General features: G+C 31.2%; 1 protein-coding gene across 1 annotated transcript in view; it reads right to left on the bottom strand.

The window, feature by feature from the left end:
- LRP1B (LDL receptor related protein 1B) overlaps positions 1–12,420 on the bottom strand; it is a 1,772,547-nt gene that overhangs the window by 718,126 nt on the left and 1,042,001 nt on the right. The window contains exons 14-15 of the mRNA XM_054562474.1: positions 10,209–10,398; positions 4,340–4,462 (exon numbers count right to left, since the gene is read on the bottom strand). Coding sequence (XP_054418449.1) covers positions 4,340–4,462; positions 10,209–10,398 — 313 coding nt within the window. The remainder of the gene's footprint in view (positions 1–4,339; positions 4,463–10,208; positions 10,399–12,420) is intronic.

Here is a 12,420-nt window from a genome sequence, read left to right on the forward strand (position 1 = left end):
AGTTTTACAAATGCTTCTCCAGGGCAGTAAGTTCAAAGTTACTATGTTACACCTGGCCTCATTTCTAATTGTAGGAAATTTGACCATGACACACAAACTTCAAAGAATGCACCCTACTTACTTTCTTGATTCCTTCCAGTCATGGCATTAGAATTCATCCCTAATCAACCATGTCACATGCCAATAGTTTTCTGCTGGATGAATGCCTATTCTGGGATTGCCGTGTGCTGCAAGTTTACTGAGAAACGCTCAGTGGTGTTTAATTCTGCCCTGATCATCTGCCAAAGGGTTGTGTTCATTTGATGTCAGTTCAATGAGGATGACCAAAACTAAGACGTTCATATCTCAAAGGCTGCAATATGTATTTTTATTTTTCTCTTTAGCTTAGATTACAGAGTTAACCCAGTTGTGGCCAGTTCACAAAACTCTAAGCTAGCTTGAACTAATTCAGAAACCCAGAAGAATAAGCACTAATAAGACATTAATGATACACTGATACTTGTTTTTCACTATATTCTGCAACCATGAACTCTATTTGTAGTATTTTCACACTATAATTTCCTCATTCACAAACTAAGACTAACATATACTTTTAAAACCCTTACCATTAAATGAATAAGAACTGCAATAATTACATAAAATACTTTGACTTACAAAAAATATTTACTATATTGTTTCTGTGGATTTTTCTTAATACATTTGAAAGAAACCTAGAGAAGTTGCATGTCATATTAAAGACAGTAAAATTTTTAACAGCCAAATGGAATAATTTCTTACATTATAACTCACCTGTTTTTGTTAATTTAACATTATTTAGTGCAGGAAGTATAGCTGAAATGATTTTCTTTCTTATCCCCTTTGACTGCATTGGATTACTTATACAGAAATAACAATGATCAACATTTTTTCTATAAAAATTGATATAGGTATAGATATACCAACCCATAAGGAATCCGTAAGTTTTTAGTGGGGCACAAGAAAGTAAGAAATATAATATGGAGGCCAATGATCCAGATAATGGTGATTCACAACATTAAAATTAAAGAAACAATTAGAAAATTTCAAGCTTAACAAGCCATCTAGATGTTAGTACCTGGTATATACACGCCCCCTCCAACTTCTCACTATGAAAACAAAGATGAAAAGTAAAAACTAACAAGCCCTTAAAATTCTTCATCTTAATCATTCTACTGCCATTATCTTAAGGGAATTGTGCAGAATCAATAGGACTAGATTTAAATATTCAATCAGTCAGAGGTTCTTTACTGCTGTAGTACTGACTGCTAAAAAAGGAGACACTAACAGTGCTACCCTCCATCCCTGAGAGGAAGTCGGGGCGGGGGGGAAGAGCAAAGGCAGTATGAGATGGGATAGAGGTCCGCAAACTTTAGTCAGTGTGTGTATGTGCATGTGTGCAATCCGTCAGTTCAAAATGTCAGAATCATTTAGCTGGGATAGCAAACAATCTCATTTTATACCAGAAAAATAGCTATATATGAATCTATAGTAGAAATAAAAAAATAAACTAAGGAATGTACGCATAAGCCATAGTTTTTAGCTGAACAGTTAAGATAAAATTTAGCCTAGCAGGCAAATAAAGAGACTTTATGTTGTTCAACGCAATGCTTAATTCCTGTCTATTGTCAAATTATGGATATTGATAGATGTCTTGTGAAAATAAATAAACAACAACAAAATAGGAATTGTAAATAATACCACAGAACAAAGGAAAGAAAACAATCTGATGACTCAAAGAAAATGTACCTCAATATTATTGTCCACAGGAATTGTCTTACAGGAAATTTTTTTAAAAATCCTACTAATAAAGGAACAAACTTTGCAGAGTGGTAAAACTCATATTTGTGCTCTGAAGTATATTATCCAAGAACATAATTTAAAAAATTTCCAGAAATTTGAAGAAAATTTTTGTTTATCTAAGAACTGATACCCAAAAGAACAGCTATTCAGATGTAAGGGCAAAACAGTATATTCGGAACACACAAAACTCCATAGAGTACACTCTTTGTACTCTTTGAGAAGCCACTTCAAGATATACTTCATTTATCATACACAACAGTGAAAACTAACAATTAAACAATGGGGAACTAAAAGTTTGAGTATTAAGCAATACAACTAGTAAAGTACTGATCCAGGTCTAAAAGAAAATGTAAACTTCATCAATAAACTAACTATGAATGTCAAAACATTTCTATAAAGAGACTTGATTCTTGATAATTCAAAGTAATATTCCTTATCAGAAATCCTAAATTATAAAAAGGACTGAAATTGAGGAAGATGAATAGAATAGTATAACGGAAACTACAGTTTTCATCTCAAACAGTTGCACCTAAAAGTAACAGAATTTAAAACTGATATTATTGTTTCAAAGGCTTAAAGAAGATATAACAAACTGAACATGGAGTGTGTGGTAAAATACAGGTGGAATTAAACAGGAATCAAACATACAAATAGCATATAATAATGAATCAGAAATAATACCAAACATCAAGTAGGTAAAAAGATAAATAGTTTAAATATTAGTCATTGAAAATCAAGTTTACAATGGGGAAAGGGAAAAAAGTGGGAACAACTGTAATAGCATAAGCAATAAAAATGATAAGATGCTTATGTTCATATTAAGTAAAAATAAAAGACAAAATAAACTACTCTAGAGTATGATCCAAAATTTAAAGTACAAATAATTAAGAGTTCCATCTCCAAAATGAAATAACTTGTGGTCTAAATTCTAAATATTCCATTTAATAATTAGGTAAATTTTGAAAATTTATTAACCCTGAGTGTAAATTCTAAATCATAAAATGAAGTAGTAATTGTATCTTCCTTATACGATTAATGTCAGAACTAATGAGAATCATAAGAATGTCATAAAATGCAACATGCAGTATAAGAATTCAATAAATAAACCTGCTATTATTAGTAGTAGAAAAAATAACTTTCCAGAGATATATAATTGCAAGGAATTGCATCAAAATGTTTTAGTAGTTTATTGCTGAACAGTTGTATTATTGGTAGATTTTTCACTTTACTTTTTAAAAAATATTTCTCAAATGTTTTAAACACATTTTAAATCAGATTTAGAAATCCTTTAACCACATTTTTTCTTCTTCAGAAGAGAATTTACAGATAAGCTGAAGTCTTCTTTATTATACTTATTTCTCAATCTGCCTCCTCAGAGACGATTATTATAACTGATGGAAAAAATACATGATATTTATTTAATAACTTGTGATGGTTAATTTTATGTGTCAACTTGACTAGGCAATGGAATGCTCGGACATTTGGTCAAACATCATTCTGGGTGTTTCTGTGAAAGGGGTTTAGGTGAGGTTAATATCTGAACCTATAGACTAAGTTAAAGCACATCGCCCTTCCTAATGTGGGAGGCTCTCATCCACTTGGTGAAAGGCCTGATAAGTAAGAGAAATCCTTCCAGTCTGACTTGAACTGGGACATTTTTTTTTCCTTGCCTTTAGACTCAAATGGAAACATTGACTCTTTCTGGGTCTCAAGTATACCTGAATTCATACTAGAGCTACACTACTGGCTCTGCTGAGATTCCAGCATGCTGACTGCAGATACTGGGACTTATTAGTCCATGTATCCTCCTGGTTCTATTTCTTTGGGGAATCATGAGTAACTCCCAAGTCAAGATTAAATCATTGCAGAAACATTTATATAGTACTCAACATAGCCATCATTGTTGTTATTATTATTCTTAAAGGACATGATATATGTGGAGAGGACAAACTTCAAAAGGGTCACATTTGATTAAAAAATGAGTAAACTGAGGAAGGTCAGCAAAAGTTAACGGTTATTTTAATCCAGGTCAATCAATCCAGTTAATTTAATGTTTTGATAAAGTCTAGAAAGTCCATAAAGTCTCTTTTTTACCCCTCCTTCCTTGCCTTTCATGACCAAATTAGATAATTTAGTTTACGAAGCTATTCAAAGAAAATTGAGGTCTGTACTATGCATCAACCTACCATCTATGTAACCAACAATTACATATTTTTAGTTAAACTACTGATGTTGAGCTTCCCTAAATATTTCATAAAATATTTTGTTCTGTGACATATACTTATTTCTATTGTTTTACTAAACTATATACAGCAGCGGTAGGATACTCTGCGAAACTTCACGATGACCATTCTTCACCTGTACATTAGAAATTAGTAATTTGTAGTTTAAAAAGTATTATACTTAAGTACTCATCTGCATTTCTGTTTCCAAGTTTGATTTTAATTCCTTTGGTTTCATTTATTGCTCGTCTTCAAAGGGACACATATAAATACTGAGTGTAACAAGAAAAGAAACTTACATGTGCAAGTTGTTCCATTTTCATCTAAAAGTTGATTATCAGCACAAGCACATACCCGGCCTCCTGGAATGGCCAAGCACAGTGTACTGCAGCCCCCATTATTTAATCGACACATATTGTCACCTGGGAGAGGAGAGAATGGCACGTGTCAGAGAACTCTGATTCCATCCAAAGTTAGCGCGTTACTTTGAGGAGATGTATCTAGGCATAAATATGCACACATATATATTACATATTCATTAATATGAAATTAATTATTTAATTAATGTGGTCAGGACTTCTGCCTTAATTCAGAAATGTTTGAAAATGTATGATGTGCTGGTAGATGAGAGGAATTTGCATGTTGTAGGAAACAGATCCGTGTGCAGTTGCGCAGCAAGGGAGAGGAAAAAGAGGGGAAAAGAGATGACATCTGTTTAGGATAGTTTCCCAGGTTAGAGTGTCTGATTTTTTTTTTTTCCTGAAAGTAGACCACCAGCACTTGGAGTGTGGTTTTGGATCTCAAGTGAACAGAAAGCAAACAAGCTTGTGAAAGGGAGTGGGATATTTTTCCTTCCTGAGCAAGGGGTGCAATTGCCATGTCTGTGGATTGAGGACCCCTAGGAACATGGGCTATCTGTGAAGCCTTAAAAATGAGCAGCCTTGCAGGTGCCAGGAGACTGCACAACACTGAACGGGAAAGCGCTGTCCCCGTGAGCCTAAACGGCAGAGGCACTGATGAGTCCTGCGCAGCCATCACTAACGCAGGCACCGAGGGGAATCCCTACGTCCAATTCTTGCACATACGGTAGTCACCCTGGGAGATTCAGATACAACTGAGGTAAATTTTTGAAGAGGCTGGTGATTCTGTTTTTAAAGATGTAGGTTAGAGTAAATAAAATTTAGGTAATCATCATTTTGATGTTATTATTCCCACAAGTTGGACAAGCAAGGAGAAAAATATATTTCTTAAGTTATATATGTGTAGAATAGGTACGAAGAACTCCGCAACGCTAGCAATCCAATGGGCGTTCTAAATGTCAGAGTCATTTTACACTATGTTGCATTCTTTAATGGGATCAATAAATAACCTTTTGATAATATCAGAAGATACTACTCTAACATGAAAAATAAAGAGCTTTTAAATACTCGGAGACATGCTATAAAATAATATAATCGTTAAAACTGTATTGGCAGTTAAAGTGTAACTGCCAACACTGTGACTAACGTGACATACTAGGTTATTACACTGTGAGCCTTAGGGGTTGGATGTGCTTTGCAAAGGTGTTTAAGAAATGATTTAAAAATATTTGAAGTGTTTCTATGTGTAATAAATATTGTAATGTTTAACTGATCCCCATAGGTTATTAATCATCATGTGTTCACAGATCAAAGGAAATAACCTAAGATATATAGCTATTTCTTATCATTATTCTGAGTAGATTGCATTTTTCATGTTTATAAAAAATAAAAAATGCACTAAAAAGCTAAGGAAGCTAATAAGGTATAGCACAATTTCTAAAGTAGGAGGATATTTAAGCTTTTAGTTCAGGCTTTTTCCAACACCAAATACAAAAAAAAAATTTAAGCGGCTTACAGATAGAGAGTATTTATTCCGTGACCATGGAATAAAAATGTAATACCTCATCCAATGCTTAGGTGTTCTATCTATGTTTTGCACATTATATACAGAATGAAATTGCATATTCAATATTTTCGTTACATTCAGATTCTATAAAATTACAATTAATTCAAAATAAATTGAGAAATTTATGAAAATTTTAAATCAGTAAGAAATAAGAAAGTACAGAAAACAATATTTTAAAACATGTTTTCATATAGAAAATATATACTAAATATCAAATTCTTTAATAGCATGATTCATGATTACACAGTCTTATGAATATACAACTTAAATAATTAAAAATAATCATTATTCCAATCTTTAAATACATTCCTTTTCTGAGAATACTATATACTAAAAGAGAGGAATTGGTATTTGTTTTATCATAATATAGATCAAAAATCTAAATTAATTAAATAATTCTACATATCTCATTAAAATTTAATTTTTTTATTTTAATGGTATCCTAGTATATTTTTTAATATATTACATGAAACTATTTCCAATAGAACTCACATGATAGTTTTTATTAAATTTCTAGTAGTTTACAAAACTTGTAAAATTTTTAACTTGAAAACATGATTAAATAACTACAAATTGAATTAAAATTTGTATACATAAATATCAATGAAATAAATTATAAACATATTAATTCCTATCATTATTGAAAATCCTTTGTGCAGCAACCCCATGGCTAGTTACTTTAAATATATATTTAATTCAATCTTTATAATAAACATATTAGGTATAATTTATCTTATTTGCAGAAGGAAAGGAACATGGGTTTTAACTAGTCATTGTAAATTTCTCACTGATAAACTTCATAGTTCTGATAAACTTTATGAAAAAAAGTTCTCCTCAATGATCTTTATAAGACCCAGGATTCACAGTGTCTTTTATGAGTTTCAAATAAAAAATGTTTAAATTATTCCTGGTAGTTACAGTGACAGTTAATTTATTTGTTAACCTATTTCATATGGCATAGAAGCTAATCTATTTTTCAATGTGATTCAGGATACTACTCATAAACCCTTTTTAAAAATGAAGTTATCCCAGGCTGGTGTAGTTCGGTGGACTGAGTGCTGGCTTGTGAACCAAAAAAGGTCGCTTGTTCAATTCTTGGTCAGGGAAGCAACCAATTAATATCTCTCCCTCTCTTTCTCTCTACTACTCCCTCTCTCTAAAAATAAATAAACAATTTTTTAAATAAAATATTGTGGTTAGTTTTGATTATTTCATTTTCTAAAAAATGTGGAAAAAATAAAAGTATTTTTCTGAACCTGAATAATAAAAAGGTAAAAGTGTGTTAGATTCATATAACCTCTGTACTTTATATGAAGAATTTCAGGAGACGGTTATAAAAATTATTTTAAAATACTCAATGCAAATGAAAAATAAAGAAACTTTGTCAATTAAATCAGAAGAAAAAACAGTAGCATGTGAGGAAAATACATGGGCTCTGAATCCCTAAGAATTACTTTGCAATTTATTTCTAGAGGTAGCTTTCTCTTTAGCATGGTTATATATCAACCTTCCTGAAATAAGCTGGCGTGTTACCAAAATATTAGATGAATTTTTTTCGGATTTGGAGAGGTCAAATTAGCTAACTAATTTTCTGAACACCAAGTCTGAAAGAGTTTAGATACTACATTAATAGCATTCATGAATTTTTTTCATAATATTCCTATTGGGTGGTATGTGTGTATATGTGTGTATTTATGGTATTATCTATAATATATGTATTATATATATATACACCATAAGCATATGTATAAATATTACATATAAATATATAAGTAACTGTAGTTTATATGTATTACATATACAAATGATGTCATATACCCTCATCTCTCACAGAGACAGAAAGAGAAGGCACAAGGCTGTAAGAGACTAGCTTATTCTATTCCAAGAATAGTGATATGTACTACTTAAGGACTTGGTTTTCTATTCAGTTGCAACTACTTTATCTTTAGAAAATACAGTTAGTGTGACAGCATATAACCAAAGTTTATGTTCTACTAATTATACGTTTCTAATTATTTATTAATATCTGATGTTCCAGAGATGCAAAGAGAAACACTAACAGGAGAAAAATATAACATGATAAGATAACACATCTGTATTTAAACATCTGACTGCATTTTGCTTTGTAATTTAGCTATTTTGATCAATGTAGTAAAATATAATAAAAATTTAAATCCTTAGTAGGTTATCCAGTTTCAGTGTCTATTGATTGAGTAACAACCATGTTGATCAGGCATCCTTTCCATACTGTATTGTCTGCTCAAAAGATTCAAGTACATCCTTAGGCATATGAAACCTGGGTAGAAAACTCAAACTGATTATTTCTCATAATGAAATTTTGTATTTCATTAATAAAAAATCAATGAAAAGTAGTCAATCAACTTGGGCAAACACATTCTATCAGTAAGACAGCGCATAAAGATTTCTACCATAAAAGTTGTATAAAGATTTTAGTAGTCAGGGATAAATTTTAATCTTAATGTTCTTTTAATTACAATTTTTTTAAGTACTTGAAATAAAAAATACTATCCATCCAAGGGATAGCACTAAACAATTACATGTCAATAACACTGTCTGAAACACTAAATATATTCCTCATGAATGCTGGGATACAATCTTCATATTCCTATCAGAGGCACTTACTTAGTGTGCATGATTGTGACACATCGCTTGTTTGAATATTTATTTAAAATGTTTATATGCAAGAAAGTTTACAAATATATGCCTTCAGATTGACAAATGGTAAGGGCAAATTAATTAATATAAAATACAGATACCGTTCTAAGTCTTACTTTTCTATTAACAGTTATTTATTCTTTATAGAAATTTTATGAAGAAAGCATTTGTTCTTTTTGTTAAGTTTTCATGATGTGTCCATACTTTAAGGAAAATGTGTCAGGATATGGATTTAAGCCAAAGTCCATTTTATAGTAAGCTGGGACATTTATCATCTCATGTGCTGCATTTAATTGATAAACTTTTTAAAGAAAGTGAAGATTGTGAAAACATCCTGGAATTTGACTACAGGAAGTTTAGCAATGACATTTAAGATGAACAATTTCTAAAGAGAATGAAAATAGAAATTGTGATTGTATACTGATTGTTGTAATAACATCCAGGAAACTAATGAATGTGGAATTAAGGGGAAAACAACCCTGAAAACGAGACAGCATGAGAGCTGAGAAGGGTTGTTCTCATTCATAGTCTTGTCTCCAGTTTAGTGTAGATGAGTGACAATGGTGGGCGGGGGGCAGGGTTGATGTGAATGTAACAGAAAATATTACCATGGACCATTGCTCTATTCTTTATCTTGTTCACAACTAGAGTTTATACCATCTCAAAAAATTTCATTTTTAATTTTAAAGATAATTTGACCTTCATAATTTTATGAAATTACATTTGTATTCCAATGAGGCAATTTTAATATGGCAGAAAAAACGAAGTTCTTGATTGAGATAGTTTGCTTTTAATATCCCTCTTTTAGCTGAAATATGACATATCTTCAAAAAACTTTTGTTTCTAGATAACTTCCTATTGATAACGTGTATTGAAAAACTCAGGATATAATTTTTCTCCCTAAATGTATTAAAACATACACTCATTATATGTCCACAAAACTATCTCCATTAAAAGAGGGATAATGTCTTAGATTTATAACAAAATATCTAGTACATAATTTACAAATGTTTTTCTTCATTTAATGCCTAAGTTCTAAGTGATTTTATTTGTGGGTGGCCTAATAAATATTAATAACTCATGTAGATAAAACATAGAATATTTCTGATTTTAATAAGCTATGAATATCATGGTAGATTATTTTACTTTTACACCATCTATATTAATTAAATGCTCTTTAAATGTACATGAAACTGATCAGATAAAATATACTAAGATACTGCTAAAAATGTAATTTTCTTATATAATGTATTTCTAAGTATGTCCACACAATATTCTTCTCCCAAAGATTTTCTAACTGCTCACAATAGTTAATGTTTGAAAACATTAAAAATATATATATATTTTTACTTTAACAGGCCAGTGAAAATGACAACAAAAAATAAGTATTTGGAGAAAGCATTGAACTTCACTCAAAAAGAATTCCCAAGATTTGATCGAATTTTGAGCGGCTAAACATCTTTTATGATAAGATTTCAGCCAACACTATCAAATAAAACCTTTTTGTACTATTTTGAATTTTATTTCATGTGAAACTCAGTAGCAATTTTATCTGGTTTTTAATACCTTGTTGCTTTCGTGGATCATAAATCTGAAGTCCAAACAGGGGTGGTCTTTCCCGCCTCAGTAATGTCACCTCATTCGTTATCAAATCTAGTTGAAAAATGGAACCGTTCATATAATCAGTCCAGAACACATAGTTCCCGTGATGTGACAGTCCAAAAGGATGGTTCAACTCTTTTCCACTGTAAACAATCTGTAAAATTTAAACACATTGTGAAAATTCAGAACTGACTTTTCAAAACACAACTAAATATATATAGAAAGTGGTATTCAAATAAGTATAAGACAGTAATCTATTTAATATTGTAATTCATGTTTTCTTTCAGCATATTTGAAAAATGGAGTTCACAGTGAGAGCATATTTTTCTGTTTCTAGAACATGTTATTTGAAGGAGATCATTTAAATTTCATTTATTTAAACTCTCTCATATTTGCCTTTTCACATATGGTCAAGAAAGGCAAACAGTAAAATGAATTGGCTGACTTTCTTCCCTATGTCCTTTCTTTGTAATATTCCAGAATCGTGTCCTGGGATAGAAACCGGTCTGAGTAATTAGTGTCACTATAGATGAGGAAGGGGGCCAATAAAACCCGGAATATATCTATAAAAAAATTGTGCCTTTATTCTTACATGTTTAAACTTCAGTCACCTTCAAAGTATTCTCCATTTGATGCAATACACATATCCAGACCTTTTTCACCTGCTCAAAACATTTTTGATCTCATTAGTTTCTGATGCCTTTTAGTGCTTCTGCCATTTTTTGTTTCACCTCTTCCGCATTGGCAAAACATTTCCCTTGAGCACTTTCTTTATACAGGGAAACAAAATATAGTCACTCCAGGAGAAATCAGGTGAATAGGGAGGTTGAGGGATGGGGAGTCATGCCATTTTTGCTCAAAAACTGCTGAACACTCAGAGCAGTGTGGGCAGGTGTGCTCCTAAATCACCCATCATGAAATGGGCAAATGCCTCGAAGGAGTCCTCAAAAAAATTCACTGAAACCGAGCTCAGCCTCTCACAACAATGCCAGCTGGTACACTGATACAGATGGGTTTCTACACCACTCACCTAGCAGGGGAAACCTGTACTACAATGGGCCTGCCCTTAAGAAGATAATTCTGGGAATTTGTGGGTTCTTCCTTGTGTATTGCAATATTTTTCATCCAATAGCCAAAGGATACAATATAGTATCTAGACACTAGAAATGAAAAGGATCTTATTTAATTGAGCAAATGTAAATTAAATAGAAGATGACAGGAAGGAAGATAAAGATTTTAATTATGAACATGGAAAAATTTACTATCAGCAATTATATAAACAAGGTTTACTAGTTAATTGCAATTCTGATTATCTTGGTATATTCTTTATATTACAGTTTTATGTTTTTGTTGTTTAAATGGAGCAATTGTGTTTCAAGTCCTGTTTCACATGTAGGGTTGTAGAAAAAATATAAGGAATAATATCTCCAATAATCATAATACTTTTTCATTTTTCACCATGTATAAAGTGGATTTATACAGTATGAAAACACTTTCTATTCATTTTATTTAATATTAGAGAACTGAGGAAGTTATTTAAAAATGTATTGTTAGCAATTAAAATTTTTCTCCTCTTATCTGTATTCTTCATAACAAATTTTCGTATAATGCATAAGTGAGATAGTTTCTTTTTTTTTAAATTTTTCACCTCCATGCAGATAAAATATGCTGGCCATTAAAATGTTATGTATATTGTATATATGTCAATATCTTCAAAGGAATCATAGATATTTATCTAGCCCCTGTGAAGTATGTGACATTAGGTTAAATGCCAATGAATATTACTCATTTGGAAAAAATATTTAAAACATTGTTAGAGTGACTCAATGAATGAAATAGTCTTAACTGATTATTATACTATTTATTTCTCAAACAGAAATCATAATGAATAGGCTTTGTCAATTGTGCAATTTTTCTTCCCCCCCCAAAAAAAGTGTAGTATCAAGAAAAGCACTTCAGTAACTCTGAATATTCTAGTTTTCCATTATTAAACTAAACAGTTGAAGTTAGTTCAAATGTCATATGTGCTTAGGTAATTAGGAGATGAAATATAGAGGTGATATTTTTTCAACACTAGCTCTGTCACAGTGCCAACTACATCCTCTATTTACCCCAGAATGGCAGAATCATTTTGCAATAATTCTACCAAAACAGGTGAGAAGTTGATATCTGTTCA

This window comes from Pteronotus mesoamericanus, unplaced genomic scaffold (genome assembly GCF_021234165.1).
Source record: "Pteronotus mesoamericanus isolate MK-2021 breed Mesoamerican mustached bat unplaced genomic scaffold, CSHL_Meso_final scaffold_651, whole genome shotgun sequence".
NCBI classification, from domain to species: domain Eukaryota; kingdom Metazoa; phylum Chordata; class Mammalia; order Chiroptera; family Mormoopidae; genus Pteronotus; species Pteronotus mesoamericanus.